Here is an 18,268-nt window from a genome sequence, read left to right as displayed (position 1 = left end):
AAGGTGAGTTAAATTATTATTATTATTTTTTTAACCCCTCCAACCCTATTTTACTATGTATTCTGTATTCAGAATGCTATTATTTTATAAGGGGAAATAATAATGATCGGGTCCAACCGTGCGTGAAAATCGCACCGCATCCGCACTTGCTTGCGGATGCTTGTGATTTTCACGCAACCCCATTCATTTCTATGGGGCCTGCGTTACGTGAAAAACGTACAAAGAGGAGCATGCTGTGATTTTCACGCAACGCACAAATGATGCGTGAAAATCACCGCTCGTGTGCACACCCCTATAGAAATGAATGGGTCAGGATTCAGTGCGGGTGCAATGCGTTCAACTCGCGCATCGCATCCGCGCGGAATACTCGCTCGTGTGAAAGAGGCCTTACAGTGGAAGTAATGCAAAATAAAAAAAAGTGTCAATGACCCCAGAGGAGGAAATATATAAAATAAATAGAAAAAAATGTAAAACTTTAATAAAATGCAAATAAAATAAAAACACCCGCGTCAACTAATACCGTCATCATTATTGCCCAGTTCATGCATGTCATACATGATACCTATTCCTTATCAAAACAACAGACACAAAATAAGGAACCCATTTTAGTAATATATTTTGGTGTCCGTGCATATTTAAACAAAGAGCTGTAGTTTGAAAACAAAAAGGTGTATTCACTTTTTTTTTGCAGTTTTTCCCCCAAAAAATTAAAAGAAAAAAAAGCGCTTAAAAACATGTCACGTAAAAAAAATTTAAAAAAAATTTATTTGGTCGCCCAGGAAATAAAAAATTTACAACCATTTAGGCTCCATTCACACGTCCGTAAGTGTTTTGCGGATCCGCAAAACACGGACACTGGCAATGTGCATTCCGCAATTTGCGGACCGCACATCGCCGGCACTATAATAGAAAATGCCTAATCTTGTCCAATAATAGGACATGTTTTTTTTTTTTGTTTTTTTTTTTGCAGAAACGGAAGCACGGATGCAGAAGTGCGGATCCGCAAATGTGGATTCGGACAGCACATTCCGGCCCCATTGAAAATGAATGGGTCTGCACCCGTTCCGCTAAATTGCAGAACGGATGCGGACCCATTTTGTGAACGTGTAAATGGACCCTAAACCTACACATGCAATAAATCACAAATAAATGTCTGTTCATTAAGGCCTTTTCAGGCCTGGTCATTAAGGGGTTAACAACAACAACTCTTACTACTAATACTTCTACTACTAATGATAACAATAAATGAATTGCTGCTGTTTAGAACAAAATAATTTTTTATTAGAATTTTCAAAGAAATTTCAATATAACATCCAGAAAAATTTGCTGTTTAGTATAGGAGATGTAGGATTAAAAGGGTCATGTCACCTCAGACATTGGTGGCAGACCATTAGGATATACCATCAATGTCAGACCGGTGTAGGTGGTCCCACCTCTAGGACCCACTTCTATTTCCAGAACAGGACCCTCGAAGTGAACGGAGAACAGCTGCACATGTACGGCCGCCCTCCTTTCATCTATCCCAGCGATATGCCACCAACATCTGAGGCTCCAAGGCACCAGAACTGTTATTTTTGGGTTGTTTTCTAAGGTTGAGGTTTCTATTGTCTCCTGGAGTGGTTAAATGGCTCCTACAGCAGCTTGTCTACCCCTGCATTATAGGTGCTTGTCTTCTTTCTTTGTCATTTTTGCTTTTTTCCTTCGGCATGAAGACGAGGTTGGTAGCGAGTACTTCTGCCTGTTACATGTAGACATTTCCCGGTGTCATCTGCTGACTACAATGCACACACGGCTCTTCCAGGCAGAGATATATGTTGGAAGCCATGCAGCGTAACGCCAGTAACGGTTCCTTAACCTTGGTTTACAGGTCCTGAGAGGCTGGTGGATGTTACAGACGTCACAAAACAGAAGGACTGCAAGATGAAGCTCAAGGAATTTGTGGATTATTACTACAGCACTAATAGGAAAAGGGTTCTCAACGTCACCAACTTGGAATTTTCTGACACAAGGTGAGCTCGATGGAGAGGTATCTTCAGCTGGTTCTCACTCTTGAGGACTTTCAGATATGTTCACTGGTATTCAGTACACACTGTGATAGGAAAGATGTCCCTAATGAAAATAATTTCTTTATCAGCTCTCTATGACCAACATTGTAAAGCAGGCATGATTAACCGAGGAAATGATAGTACTTTACGAACGCTATGTGTCTGACCTCTGAGACCTCCAATGATCCCGAGAATACAGTAAGGCCTCATGCACACGACCGTATGTATTTTGCGGTCTGCAAAAACGCGGATCAGCAAAATTCAGATGACATCCGTGTTGCATCCCTTTTTCTGCAGACCTGTTGACTTCATTGGGTCAGTGTTCCACATTTTGCAGCCAAATATAGGAGACATTCTGTCTTTTGCAGAATGGACATACATATGCAAAAAAAGCACTCCAGTCATCCGTGTGCTTTCCACGTCCGTTTTGCGAAAAGGTAGAACACATCCTATACTTGGCCGCAAAATACAGACCACTGACCCATTAAAGCCAACAGGTCTGCATAAAAACGGATGCAACACGGACATCAGCCGTATTTTGCAAATCCACTGCAAAATACATATGGTCGTGCGGTCCCCTCGGTCACCTGGATATGCAAGAAATTATGGTCAGCTTCAATCACCTGAATGGGACATCACTGCATGTGCTCGGGGACAGGATTGGAGGGTGTCCCAGGGATCGGACCACCAATGTCGATCTTAAAGCAATGGCATATCCTAGCAATAAGCAATCACTTTGTGAGATGGGACAAACCCTATAATGATGCTCATAATTAAAATGTAAGGCTTCCCGATTTACATTTAGGTGCGAGTTGAGCAGCTTGATACGCCTGGGAAGAGATTCATCATAGCTTTTATTTTATTAATTCAAATCCCTGCTCTTTCTATACTTAGGAGTCCAGTGGGCGGTCCTACTTAGTGATGACAACTCTCTGTATACATATTTATATAGTGAAGGTTGTCGATCCTGGTCTAGGACCAGACACCTAAGCATGGGAAGAGCAATCATACTGAATGACTTCCCATAAAACGACATCAGTCTGCTCAGCGCCATGATGCCAGGAGACTGGACCACCCTTCGTGGTGACAAAGAACTTCTGATAGAGGGGTGTCCTAGGCAGCGGATCCCTCTCTGTGACATCCATATGGTCTAATAGGAATATGGAGAGCAATTGTTCTGATGTTATTCTAGTAAGTGGACAAATAATTACATTTTAGAGCCTGATCAGTCATTTGAAATGTGACAAGTGTGATTTCTACTTGGACTGTTTTAACTTACAGTATATTCTATAGCCTATATCCTATAGGGACACATAAGTGATGGAAGGATCACCTGAAACCTCACTGAGATCCTTCAGAAGATGTCACGGGTGGAGGACAGGGCTGTGTGACCCCCAGCAATCTCTAGAATAAAAAGTCCACTGTGCTCCTGTGGCCTTTAGTCTCCTGACCCTGAGAGTTTCATCTCTCCAAGTCTGTAGTTTCCATTCATTACAGAGTATCTGCATGTGAGTCCGAGGTAATGGACCATAGTCTTCACATGTTCTGAGGATTGTGACACAGGCCAGACCTCCCTCTCTACTGATGTTCTCATCTGATGGGTCTCAGTGTCATCACCAAAATAAAAATGTGTATTACGTGAATGCATGCGTTCAGAAATGTCCAGAATTTTTACTCCATGTCTTATCTGTAGAATGTCCAGCTTTGTGGAGTCTCCAGATATTGTTAAGAAGCTCTCATGGGTGGACAACCATTGGCCTGATGATGCTCTTCTAGCAAAACCAAAAGTGAACAAGTATTGTTTGATATGTGTGAAAGACAGTTACACCGACTTCCACATAGACTCGGGAGGTGCCTCAGCCTGGTACCATGTGCTTAAGGTACGTCACCATGTTGTTTTTTTTAGGGGTATTTTCCCATTCCATTTGTCTGTTCCTCTCATATGCCAAGAGGTATCTTCCAAGAAAGGGAACCATCTATCCAGCACCATCTACTGGAAGTGGCTTTTTATGAGTTAAGATCTGACTTTCCAACAAGCCTTGGGATTTGACAAGGCAATATAGCCAAGCCAGATATCCATCCATAAACAGCTGTTTTGGGGTGCTTGCACCTCATCAGTACGGAGTAGGATTCTGGATGGGTCTCTCTCTTGGGAGAAACCTCTGGATATCCGTTTCCCATGGAGCATTGCTAAGGTCTCCATCCAGGGTTGATCTCATTAAGGAGATTCAGCGCCCTACCTAAGCCTGTTCCTCTCAGGATATTTAGTAGTGCACATGACTGCACTGTAAGAGTTATGCATACATTTCAATATAATACTGATTTTGCGTGAACTAAACATCTAAAGTTGGCCATATATCTTAGGCTAACCGCTCTCTCTCTGCTCCCCATACCCGGTTGTCCCATACACATGCACGCTTGGGTAGGCTGAGCTTGCATTCTTTCTTATTGGGAACAGGGGATTAAGCAGCTGTCAAACATCTGTAGCAGCGGCTTATCTCCATCAGAACAAAAGGATTGAGCATGTTGAAATCCAACAGCCTCATGACATTTGAAATTGGGGGAGATTCAGGAGTACTGATGGACAGCTGGCCTCATTGGCAGGTGTATATAATGTGTATAGCCAGCTTAAATGGAATCTGTCACCACGATGTTGGACTACATGAGTAGTACTGCAGACAGTGGCGTAGGGGCCCCATAGCATGGATCAAACCAGGCCCCCACACAGAACAGAAGGGTTTCTGCCTAAACCCTTTTCAATGACTCTTAGGCAATTTTTCCACTGCCTCATTTGCTAAAAGTTGTACCTTTTGAGGGTAGAATCCTGACCACGTTTTCACCTCCAGTAGAAGAGGAGAGAATCCCAACTAAGACTGGGCCCCCTCTTGTCATGGGCCCCATAGCAGTCGCATGGTCTGCCGCTATAGTAGTTATGCCCCTGACTGCAGATAAGGACTCTAGATCACAATTTTTTTATTTTACTCCTGCCCCACATTCCCCCACTGTCTGCATTTAAAGCTGCGTTGAAATACATTGCGAGGACTGCTGTGCATGCGCACAGGGGTCCTCTCTATTACGTTAGCACAACTTTTCGGACTCTGTTTTTCAGCCCAATTTAACAGTGTCCTGTATCCCTCTGTCATGCAGATATATGTGCAGGCAGCCGTTTTCTTTCGAACGATTCTCTTCATTTTTGCCGGAATGCGGATGGATCTCCGCTAGTCCCCATTATAATTAATGAGGCGGAGACTTACAAGCTTCAGCCAATGCCGGAAAGCAGAGAGACCCGGCCCTAAGGCCAGAAGGTATTCCAGTAACTCCTTGCAAACAGATTGCTTTTTAATTTTACATTGTTAATGGTCGCTCGGTAAGTTTTAAAACCATGTGGCCATGAACAATACACAGTGAAAAAGCAATCGGGTGGTAATGAGTCACTTGCATACGGGTGTGCCTCGCATGACCTCAGAGATCTCAGCGCAGCCGTTTCTCAGCGCGCTGCACGGCCGTTCCCTAACAGGACAATCCATTTGAAACTGTGAAATGTTAATTAAATACAGGTGTAAGTTTCTAGGATTTAGCCATAAGATGGCCGCAGAAAAGGAATGTGCCGGTAGGAAGCAGTGACCTGTCCACTTATAAGATTGTTAGTGATGACACAGCTATATGACGGAATTTTATATATATTTTTTTTTTCAGGGGGAAAAAATATTTTATCTGATCAGACCGGGTTCAGCCAATATCTCCCTATATGAACGCTGGAGATCAGCTGCCAATCACTACGAGATGTTCTTTGCAGATCAAGTAGACAAATGTTACAAGTGCACAGTGAAGCAGGGGCAGACTCTGTTCATTCCATCAGGTGAGACATAAATGGTCTGATACCGTCCATGTATTTAACATCTATCACAGATCCTGACGTGGTAGAAAGGGGTGGTTCCACAAAAAATACTCAGCATTTTTCAACCCAGCACCTGGATCTGAATACTTTTGTAATTCCATGTAATTAAAAATTTAGCATAGCCACTGAGTTATTCACTGAAAATCTATCAGTACAGCGCCCCCTGCTGTTTGCTCTTTTTCTAATTTCTCTGTCCTGCTCACTGAGATGGAAGCACATGCTCGGTTCCTTCCTTCAACTGCCACCATCTGCAGTACAAAGGACATGCCCCCTAACCTGCCAGCTTGATATAAATCTAGCAGAGCAATGGATGAGAAGGTCTCTGGATCCATGTGAGGTACAGGGCTGGTTGTAAGTTTATTAGAAAGAGATTGCAATGTACTATATGGTTTACATCAGTCATGGGATAACCCCTATAAATGATGGCTGTGACGCATATTAAAGCAGTGCACAACTCGTGTTAAATATCTAATACTAAAGACTACAAAACAGGTCCAAGCTCTGCACCCGCCGTGCCCTGTCATTCCAATAGATATGTCTGGCAGCTGCGCCAAGGAAGCCATGCCAGCACCACAGCTGAAGTATATAGCCCTTGGAAGCATAACCTGTGCCCCTTTTATAACAATTTTATAGTTGTAACTAGGGCTGCACGATATATCGAAAAAATAATCGAATCGCGATAATCGCCAAATGCGATATGGCGATTTGGCCGAGCTGAAAATGCTGCGATTATATATGAAGGGGCCCCGCGCACATAACTGGCTTTGTGTGTAAAGTATTTTACTACTGTCTGAAACAAGCTCTCTCCTATTGATAAAATGGCCAGCCTCTGTACTCACTTTCACGATGAATGCACTGCAGCGAGCGGCAGCAAGCCGGCCGGCGCGTGACTGACGTCGCTTAGTCACGCTCCTGCTTCCTGAATTAAGTGGGAGGAGCGTGACAGTGACGTCAGTCACGCGCCGGCCGACCCACTCGCTACCGTGCATTCATAGTGAAAGTGAGTACAGAGGCTGGCCATTTTATCAATAGGAGAGAGATTGTTTCAGACAGTAGTAAAATACTTTACACACAAAGCCAGTTATGTGCGCAGTTTAGGACACATGAGGGGACACATAGGACCATGAGGGGGACCAGCATAAGATGCTATATGTGTGTCTTATGCTGGCCCCCCTCATGGCCCTATGTGTCATAGCACACATCCCCTATAACAGTGCCATCCACAGATCCCCCATAACAAGCGTCATCCACAGGTCCCCCATAAGTGTCCTCCACAGATCCCCCATAACACTGTCCTCCACAGATCCCCACATAACAGCGTCCTCCACAGATCCCCACATAACAGCGTCCTCCACAGATCCCCGACATAACAGCGTCCTCCACAGATCCCCCACATAACAGCGTCCTCCACAGATCCCCCACATAACAGCGTCCTCCACAGATCCCCCACATAACAGCGTCCTCCACAGATCCCCCACATAACAGCGTCATCCACAGATCCCCCACATAACAGCGTCATCCACAGATCCCCCACATAACAGCGTCATCCACAGATCCCCCACATAACAGCGTCATCCACAGATCCCCCACATAACAGCGCCATCCACAGATCCCCCACATAACAGCGCCATCCACAGATCCCCCACATAACAGCGCCATCCACAGATCCCCCACATAACAGGGTCATCCACAGATCCCCCACATAACAGCGTCATCCACAGATCCCCCACATAACAGCGTCATCCACAGATCCCCCACATAACAGCGCCATCCACAGATCCCCCACATAACAGCGCCATCCACAGATCCCCCACATAACAGGGTCATCCACAGATCCCCCACATAACAGGGTCATCCACAGATCCCCCACATAACAGGGTCATCCACAGATCCCCCACATAACAGGGTCATCCACAGATCCCCCACATAACAGGGTCATCCACAGATCCCCACATAACAGTCATCCACAGATCCCCACATAACAGCGTCCTCCACAGATCCCCCACATAACAGCGTCCTCCACAGATCCCCCACATAACAGCGTCATCCACAGATCCCCCACATAACAGGGTCATCCACAGATCCCCCACATAACAGGGTCATCCACAGATCCCCCACATAACAGGGTCATCCACAGATCCCCCACATAACAGGGTCATCCACAGATCCCCCACATAACAGGGTCATCCACAGATCCCCACATAACAGTGTCATCCACAGATCCCCCACATAACAGCGTCCTCCACAGATCCCCCATAACAGTGCATCATCCACAGATCCCCCATAACAGTGCGTCATCCACAGATCCCCCACATAACAGCATCATCCACAGATCCCCACATAACAGTGTCATCCACAGATCCCCCACATAACAGTGTCATCCACAGATCCCCCACATAAGTGTCATCCACAGATCCCCCACATAACAGCGTCATCCACAGATCCCCCACATAATAACAGCGTCATCCACAGATCCCCCACATAACAGCGTCATCCACAGATCCCCCACATAACTGCGTCATCCACAGATCCCCCACATAACAGCGTCATCCACAGATCCCCCACATAACAGCGTCATCCACAGATCCCCTACATAACAGCGCCATCCACAGATCCCCATAACAGTGCATCATCCACAGATCCCCCATAACAGTGCATCATCCACAGATCCCCCATAACAGTGCATCATCCACAGATCCCCCACATAACAGCGTCATCCACAGATCCCCTACTTAACAGCGCCATCCACAGATCCCCTACATAACAGCGCCATCCACAGATCCCCCATAACAGTGCATCATCCACAGATCCCCCATAACAGTGCATCATCCACAGATCCCCCATAACAGTGCCATCCACAAATCCCCCATAACTATGTCATACCCAGCCGCGTCAGCGGCTCATATGGGAAAATCCAAGCAAATAGACCTCTAGCACAATTCCCTTAAAATATCGCATCGCATATCGTTATGGCAATTTTTAGGGCCCTAATCGCAATCGCACAAAATTCCCATATCGTGCAGCCCTAGTTGTAACACATTGATAGTTTTGATGCAAAGTCTTTTTAGATGACTTGCCATCTAAATTATTGTAAAATGTGTGTGTGAAGACATCCGCAGATGTGGTAAAGCATGGGTTAACATTGGTCCCGAACTGTATATATACAGAGATGTACAGTGGCACATGGTGGGACTATGACTCTGTACTATGTGTCATCGTATGGTGCCTCCATACATCAGCGTATTATGAAGATCTTCTGGAGTGTCTATGGGAGAGTACCTCTCTCTGTAAGATGGGAGCGCCATGATATATACTGATGATGTACTCATGATATACTTACTAATGAACACAACTGTCCCTCTTGTAGGGTGGATCTACGCAACATTGACCCCCGTGGACTGTTTAGCATTTTCCGGTCACTACCTTCACAGCCTGAGCGTGGAAATGCAAATGAGGTATAATTCACTCTTACAATTATACTTATTTGTACTTTTTTAATACAAGACATCGCCAATTTTGACATTTTTATGGATGAATATCTGGACATTATCCTATATTTCTTTTAATTATAAATGGAAAATATTTTTCGATTTACCTCTTATCCTATTGATTCCCTTGAGGGGGGAGCCCCTCTTTGTAGCAGCTCTCTTCTATGGAGAGAAGACTTCCCTGTTTTACACCCATGGGCACTAATACGATATACAGTTGCAAGAAAAAGTATGTGAACCCTTTGGAATGATATGGATTTCTGAACAAATTGGTCATAAAATGTGATCTGATCTTCATCGAAGTCACAACAATAGACAATCACAGTCTGCTTAAACTAATAACACACAAAGAATTAAATGTTACCATGTTTTTATTGAACACACCATGTAAACATTCACAGTGCAGGTGGAAAAAGTATGTGAACCCTTGGATTTAATAACTGGTTGAACCTCCTTTGGCAGCAATAACTTCAACCAAACGTTTCCTGTTGCAGATCAGACGTGCACAACGGTCAGGAGTAATTCTTGACCATTCCTCTTTACAGAACTGTTTCAGTTCAGCAATATTCTTGGGATGTCTGGTGTGAATCACTTTCTTGAGGTCATGCCACAGCATCTCAATCGGGTTGAGGTCAGGACTCTGACTGGGCCACTCCAGAAGGCGTATTTTCTTCTGTTTAAGCCATTCTGTTGTTGATTTACTTCTATGCTTTGGGTCGTTGTCCTGTTGCAACACCCATCTTCTGTTGGGCTTCAGCTGGAGGACAGATGGCCTTAAGTTCTCCTGCAAAATGTCTTAATAAACTTGGGAATTCATTTTTCCTTTGATGATAGCAATCCGTCCAGCAGCCCCAACAGTTGGGATGAGGTTTTGATGTTGGGGTGCTGTGCCTTTTTTTCTCCACACATAGTGTTGTGTGTTTCTTCCAAACAACTCAACTTTAGTTTCATCTGTCCACAGAATATTTTGCCACTACTGCTGTGGAACATCCAGGTGCTTATGTGCAAACTGTAAACGTGCAGCAATATATTTTTTTGGACAGCCGTGGCCTCCTCTGTGGTATGATCCCATGAAATCCATTCTTGTTTAGTGTTTTACGTATCGTAGATTCGCTAACAGGGATGTTAGCATATGCCAGAGACTTTTGTAAGTCTTTAGCTGACACTCTAGGATTCTTCTTCACCTCATTGAGCAGTCTGTGCTGTGCTCTTGCAGTCATCTTTACAGGACGGCCACTCCTAGGGAGAGTAGCAGCAGTGCTGAACTTTCTCCATTTATAGACAATTTGTCTTACCGTGGACTGATGAACAGCAAGGCTTTTGGAGATACTTTTATAACCCTTTCCAGCTTTATGCAAGTCAACAATTCTTAATCGTAGGTCTTCTGAGAGCTCTTTTGTGCGAGGCATCATTCACATCAGGCAATGCTTCTTGTGAAAAGCAAACCCAGAACTGGTGTGTGTTTTTTATAGGGCAGGGCAGCTGTAACCGATGCCTCCAATCTCATCTCATTGATTGGACTCCAGTTGGCTGACACCTCACTCCAATTACCTCTTGGAGATGTCATTAGTCTTAGGGTTCATATACTTTTTCCACCTGCACTGTGAATGTTTACATGGTGTGTTCAATAAAAACATGGTAACATTTAATTCTTTGTGTGTTATTAGTTTAAGCAGACTGTGATTGTCTATTGTTGTGACTTAGATGAAGATCAGATCACATTTTATGACCAATTTGTGCAGAAATCTATATCATTCCAAAGGGTTCACATACTTTTTCTTGCAACTGTATGCATATAACTTGTGTAAACCAGTAACTGGCTGCTTCTAACATATTACATATTAAAGCTACAGTAAACAGGGAAAATGCACAAATAATAATAAAAAAAAAAATGGCACTTCCTCCATTAAACTCTTATTTTTCTATGATCTTATTTTGTCTGATATTACAATTAACACTGAGAAATATATAGAGAAATCTCTCTGTGCCCCATGAGTTCAGCCATGTCTCCCCCTCTATCTGCTCACCGTCCAGAGTCTATGACAGCTGGCTGCAGCAGGAGCCTCCCACCTTTAAAGGGAGTCTGTCACCGATTTTCGCGTCGTTAGCCGGCGCATGCGCAATAGTTACTGTGATGCCGTACAAGGAATGGGCATCGCAGTGCGCATGCGCCGGCCAAAGGAATGAGTGCGCAGGCACGGGATATCGGCAGCATAACAAGTTAGTACAAAGGCGGTCAGATGGAAAGGATGGGAGGGTAGGAAGGGGCGGGGGGACGCAATGAGAAGGCTGAGCAAGCAGGGCATCTAAGAGAGTAACGCCGCCCTGGGCACTTGCGAGCCCTCATTTGCATATCTTATAAAGATCGTTTTTGAGGGTTCTATAAATCCAGGATTGATTCCAGAGGTAACGTTTTTATTAACTGTAAGCATGCTAGGGAGCTATGGGAAGGGTTAAAAAAGTGAAATGCTGGTGACAGACTCCCTTTAACTTGACTGCAATAGGACAAACAGAATTAAACCCTGCCCCTTGCTGAACTCTTCCCTCTCATCAGGTCTCCGGCCTGAAATGGAAGACATTGGTAGGAGATTAAAATCTCTGTGTTCTCCGCGGGATTTCTTCGCAATTTGTTTTCAGGAACATGCATAAAATCCTGCAGGACCGTCAAACGGTGGAGGCAAGATTATCTTCCGTATTTATGTCTTGGTTCCTTTACCGCTTTTTTGCGTTCCCGGATTTTTAAGTGAGAGCTGCTGTCTGGTTGCCGTACTGACTGTTATGATATTACTCCCCTTTGAAGAATCTTTAAAAGCGAACGTCTTTGAAAAGACTCAACTTTCAATCAATATTAAAAAATGCAGAATCTGCCTACAAGTGCATAGGGCAGAACATATCAAAGGGCAGACGCTTTATCTCAGATTTTAGATTTTATCTTCTAGAGTCTAAGCCACTCTGCTACTTTCACACTAGCGTTCGGAGCGGGTCCGTCTGATGTTTCATCAGACGGATCCGCTCCTATAATGCAGACGTTTGCATCCGTTCAGAACGGATCCGTCTGCATTATAACTTAGAAAATTTTCTAAGTGTGAAAGTAGCCTGAACGGATCCGTCCAGACTTTACATAGAAAGTCAATGGGGGACGGATCCGCTTGAAGATTGAGCCATATAGTGTCATCTTCAAGCGGATCCGTCCCCATTGACTTCCATTATAAGTCTGGACGGATCCGCTCGCCTCCGCACGGCCAGGCGGACACCCGAACGCTGCAAGCAGCGTTCAGGTGTCCGCTCACTGAGCTGAGCGCTGGCAGGCGGATGCATTCTCAGTGGATCCGCCTCCACTGAGAATGCATTAGGGCCGGACGGCTGCATTCAGGGCCGCTCGTAAGCCCCTTCAAACGGAGCTCACGAGCGGACACCTGAACGCTAGTGTGAAAGTAGCCTTAAAAGGAAAAGGGGCTTTCTGCGTCAATGTCACGTATGCCATCAGGCATCACACCAGCAGCTGAACATACGGCTTGGGTTTTGCGGACTTAGAAGACACCCTTGGACAGGTCCTCTTTAAGAGATAAAGATTCCATATAGAAATAAGTATTTTAAGGGAGACTTGCATATACAAATAATCCTTCCTAAGGCTACTTTCACACTTGCGTTTCGTGCGGATCCGTCATGGATCTTCTGCACAGACTGATCCGTTAAGATAATACAACCGTCTGCATCCGTTCAGAACTGATCTGTTTGTATTATCTTTAGCATAGCCAAGACGGATCCGTCTTGAACACCATTGAAAGTCTATTGTGCCAGATTGTGTCAGTGAAAACTGATCTGTCCCCATTGACTTACATTGTGTGTGAGAACGGATCCGTTTGGCTCAGTTTCGTCATCGGATCCTTATCCATTCAGAATGCATTAGGGCAAAACTGATCCGTTTTGGACCGCTTGTGAGAGCCCTGAACAGATCTCACAAACGGAAAGCCAAAACGCCAGTGTGAAAGTAGCCTTAGGGTGAGTTCAGATGGGGCAGATTTGCTGCGGATTGTGATGCAAATGGGTTTTTGAAATCTCCATCTACATGCATGCTCGTTATGTTGCAGATAGGTTCCCCTTGGGTTTCACCCCTTTAATGGAATACATGCACATTTTGCAGTGTTGTTGAGGATTTGCAACCAGATTTGCTGTGGTGGAAAAATTCTGCCATATGTGGCCTTTCCCTTAAAGTTATTGTTGAAACTGCTTTACAGTTAAAACATTTAAGATGCACTCTGGTGCTCCAAATCAGGGTACCCCAAGGGGTTAGTATCCACGAGTGGTAGAGACAGACACTGACACACAGGTGGGTCAAAGACTATCTCTCTTTATTACAGTAAGTTAAGCAGTTTATACAACTTCAGAGAGGGCGTTCCCCTACTGAGGCTCATGCCATTGCTTCATTGGCTAAGAAGATAAGAAGAAAAGAGTTAGCATCTGCGCATTGTGCACTATCTTACATACTTTGGTATGTGAACTAATGTAAACATCTGTGTGCCAGCGCCATATTGTAATGGCTTCTCACTAACACCAGTACAGCATACGTCATATATGACACCAAAAGGAGGAGGGTCTTCTTGGATAGACGTAAGCTTCGTGCTTTGTTCCTCACTTGAGTAAATAAGGCGTTGTCCTCTACAGGAGGATATTGGGGGCCGTCTTGGGTGAGCTCTAATGAAGAATGATATCCGCATCTCCATCAGTATTGTCTCACTTCATTTATCATGTAGAGAAAGTTAATACAAGGCACTTACTAATGTATTGTGATTGTCCATATTGCCTCCTTTGCTGGCTGGATTCATTTTTTCATCACATTATACACTGCTCGTTTCCATGGTTACGACCATCCTGCAATACATCAGCGGTGGTCGTGCTTGCACACTATAGGAAAAGGTGCCAGCCAGGACCGGAGAAACATGCATGGGCCGGTGCTTTTCCCTTGTCCTCCGGTCCTGGCTGGCACCTTTTCCTATAGTGTGCAAGCACGACCACCGCTGATTGATTGCAGGATGGTTGTAACCATGGAAACGAGCAGTGTATAATGTGATGGAAAAATGAATCCAGCCAGCAAAGGAAGCAATATGGACAATCACAATACATTAGTAAGTGGCTTGTATTAACTTTCTCTACATGATAAATGCCCCTGGCTGAAGTGAGAGAACGCCTTTAAGTAATGCAGTTTGAGGGGCTGGATATTAGACATTGCTTAGAAAAGAGGATACCGGATTATTTTTAGAATATATCTGATTAATACCAGTGGTCAGGCAACATATTCCTAGCAACCAGCCAGTGCCAACCGCTCGCTGCTTAAAATGACCAAGGTATATTTTCTGACTTTAGTAACTTGTTATATCCCTTATCCCGCAGAGCCTATGAGGTAGAAAGGAGACTGAAGATTGTCAGCTTAACCCAGTTCCCAAGTTATGAGACTGCTTGTTGGTATGTGGGAAGACATCTACTTGAGAAGTTCAAAGGTATGTAAAATAGTGAGATCTTCTGGCCAGTGCATTGACTATCTTCCCAGAAGAAGTCCTGGCTGCAGCTAGTCCTCAGTAGATGCAAGCAGTTGCAACCTTTCTTTCTGAAAAATGTCAGAAAATCACTTTCCAAAGATCACAGAGCAGAAGAACAGAAATAGTGCTAAAGTGAAAAGAGCCTAACCGGCGCAAGCACCCCAGGTCAACCATCTGACATTGGCCAGGAGTCCTCTATTTTTACCTGTTGTCTGCAAATCTATGAATGGTTTGCTACCCAACCACGAGCGCTTCTTCAGTACAGTGGCTAAATACCCTCCACAGGAATGTGGGATTTCGGTGTAGTCACCTACTGTCTCCAGTACCTGTTGCTAGGAAACATCTAGAACTTGAACATATTGTTGAGTATGAACCACGTAAGCTATAATTTCAATGGTAAGCTTCATTTTTTGGTGGGGATATGCTTTTCAAACACGTAGAAGTCCACTGCCGATGTTCTGCTGCAGCAAACTCCGCACCAAATGCTGCATAGTTTGTTACAGAAAGTACCGCAGGGGTGCTGCAGGTTCTTCTGTGCACAAGGTGAAGTCCTAAAGGGACATGCTGTGGACTTAAAATCTGCACCACATGTCAAGTTATATGTGGATTTCACGGTGGATTTCATCTCATCCTTTTTGCTGCTACTGTAAAATCAGCAGATTTTCCGCACACAATTCTCCTGGCAGGGGTGGACTGGGAACTTCAAGTGGCCCTGGAAAAAACCTTAAAAGTGTCCCCATGTTGTAGGCGGGTCCAAATTGACAGATGGAAGGGGCAACATAAATAGGCGATGGCATCAATGCCATAGTGCGGCACAAAATACCACCCCAGCAGAATCAAATAAAACAGTGCAATACAAAATAATGCCACCCCTGCCACAGTACCACTGTACTAAGGAGAACAATGCAGTTGAATTCAGGAGGGCACCTGTGGCCGCATGCCAGAGACCTACTGTACGTGATGCTCCTAGCATTAATTAATGATGAGAGATTATTATGTACCCACCCGGTGGCTGTGAGGAGGGCTTGGGTGGCCCCATAGGCATTGGCCCACCTAATCCTCCCCTGTCTGCTTGGGAAAATCATTAGGGTTTACGCTAAGTGTGGCCACACCCTTATACTTGCTGTCTGACTCTGCTCGGGGCCGCGCACAACTCCACTCTTTCTTATAGGACAGGGATAGAGCTCCCGAGGGCCATTTGGATATTTGTAACATTGTTTGCGGGCCATACAAAATTCTCAACTTAAAAATTAGACTGCTATATTTGGCCAAACATATAATTAGATCAGACCCTCAAGCTCCATCAGCCTCAGATCAGACCCCCCAACCTCCATCAGCCTCAGATCAGCCTCCCTTCAGAACCCCCAGCCTACACCAGCCTTAGATCAGACCCATCCCCCCCCCCCCCCCCCCATTCAGCCTCGGATTGACTTCACAACCACCATCAGACTCCCCAGTCCCTGTCAGACTCCGATCAGACCCCCATCAGACCTCAGATCATACATAAAAAAAAAATATATATATATATATATATATACACACACACACACACACAGAGTATATATATATATATATATAAAATCTCGCTTACTCTGGATGGCGCTGCAGATCTAGGACTCCCCACTCCGCTTATTGCTTCCTCCAGGTCCCACTGTGCAGTGTGACCTGACAGCATCAAGTCATAGTGCGTACCTACGTGCACTTCGTCCTGACGCTGTACGCATCAGGACACAGAGCGGAGCCCAGAAGAAGACCAGGGAAGGTGAGTACAGCCAGCGCAGTGCTGCCCTCACCTTCCTGTGCCTCCATAATGGAAGCGTTCATTAGCATTCAGACTATAAGACGCACTGGAACTTTTCCCCCAATTTTTGGGGGGGGGGGGGGAGAGAGTGTGTTTTATAGTCTGAAAAATACGGTATGCCCTGACAGGCAGCTGGGGGCAATATGAAATTATCACATAGCCCACTGGCCGGAGGTTCCCCACCGCCTGTTCTAGGACTAGACACACTGGAAACTCCTTGCACTGCCTGCTCAGGCAATCACTGGCCGATATGGTCACCACTATCAATAGGAGATAAGGGGCACTAGACGTGTCTACACTGATCGCTGTCTCCTGTCTATGGTCATCTGTAGGATGCCTCTGCTCTATTGACAGACTGCATCATTTCCATACTCCACAATTAGATTATGAGGTCTGGGCAGAAAAATTCATTTACATACAGAACAATAGACACAAGAAAATATAATCACTGTGACATTCAGTATCATACCCTAATCCTACATCTGCGTAATTTCATCTGCGAAACAGCCCCCCCAAAGTGCCTATCGGGGGCTGAAAATAAAACCAATAATTTCTGTTTCTAATCACAGATGATCTGTCGGGGCTGCTGATTGGCTGAAAAGAATCATGTGATACTGAAAACGCAAAAAAATGTACACTTGAATCATTCACATACTAATAACATGAACCTGTCTCTGTCATCTTGGTAACATATAAATTGCACTATTAATCTTGTGTGTTGTATTTCTGCAGCATTACATAAGTCGGGAAAGCAGCCAGCGCCTCACCTTGTCCAAGGAGCCAAAATTCTGAATGGAGCCTTTAGATCATGGACGAAAAAACATGTAAGTTATGTAAACCAGAAGTATAGATCCTTAATATGGTGAAACGGTCGGCTGCAGTAGATCAGTGCTTGTCGGTAGGAAAAAGGCCTTTTATAATATGCACATTACCCCCTAGATGCCATGAGGGTGGTGCCATTGCACCCAGATGCTCTGCTCCCTGTCAGCCATGGTGTGCCCCCACTGCTGCGATACACAGGCCAAGCAGTGAAAACGTATTCACGCCTAGCCCTGATTTCTCGCAAGAGCGCGTTCGGCACATGTGCAGTAAAGAGATCTCCATCCCTTTACTGCGCATACGCTGAATGCGCTCTCGCCGAGACTTCAGGGCAAGGCTGTCTGGCCTGCCTGTCACAGCAGTGGGGGCATGTCATAGCAGACGGAGAACGGAGCCTCTGGGTGCAACAGCACCACCCTCATGGCACCTAGGGGGTAATTAGCATATTATTAAAAGCCTGTTTTTCTACTGCGGACGACCGTTTCATGCCCTTTAATACTATTGTATACTTCACTGTCTTTAAAAAATAAACCGCATGCCATTCTGAAAGGCCTTGTGTCATTTATACAATTACATTGTGATTTGCTGTATCTCTGTTTACTTTCAGTGAATGGAAGCATTCATTGTTTAAATCTAAAGGCTGAGATCCTGACGTCACACAGATGTGCAGCTCATTAGGT

At 44.9% G+C, this 18,268-nt stretch overlaps 1 protein-coding gene across 3 annotated transcripts in view; it reads left to right on the top strand.

Annotated features, from left to right (window-relative positions):
- PHF2 (PHD finger protein 2) overlaps nucleotides 1-18,268 on the top strand; it is a 245,121-nt gene that overhangs the window by 165,207 nt on the left and 61,646 nt on the right. For all 3 annotated transcript variants that reach the window (XM_040408835.1, XM_040408833.1, XM_040408836.1), the window contains exons 5-10: nucleotides 1,868-2,009; nucleotides 3,739-3,925; nucleotides 5,742-5,904; nucleotides 9,311-9,398; nucleotides 14,823-14,929; nucleotides 17,502-17,593. In XM_040408835.1, coding sequence (XP_040264769.1) covers nucleotides 1,868-2,009; nucleotides 3,739-3,925; nucleotides 5,742-5,904; nucleotides 9,311-9,398; nucleotides 14,823-14,929; nucleotides 17,502-17,593 — 779 coding nt within the window. The remainder of the gene's footprint in view (nucleotides 1-1,867; nucleotides 2,010-3,738; nucleotides 3,926-5,741; nucleotides 5,905-9,310; nucleotides 9,399-14,822; nucleotides 14,930-17,501; nucleotides 17,594-18,268) is intronic.

Source organism: Bufo bufo, chromosome 9 (assembly GCF_905171765.1).
Source record: "Bufo bufo chromosome 9, aBufBuf1.1, whole genome shotgun sequence".
Taxonomy (NCBI): Eukaryota; Metazoa; Chordata; class Amphibia; order Anura; family Bufonidae; genus Bufo; species Bufo bufo.
The sequence above is the reverse complement of the archived record's forward strand: the minus strand, read 5'-3'. Positions and strand labels throughout refer to the sequence as shown.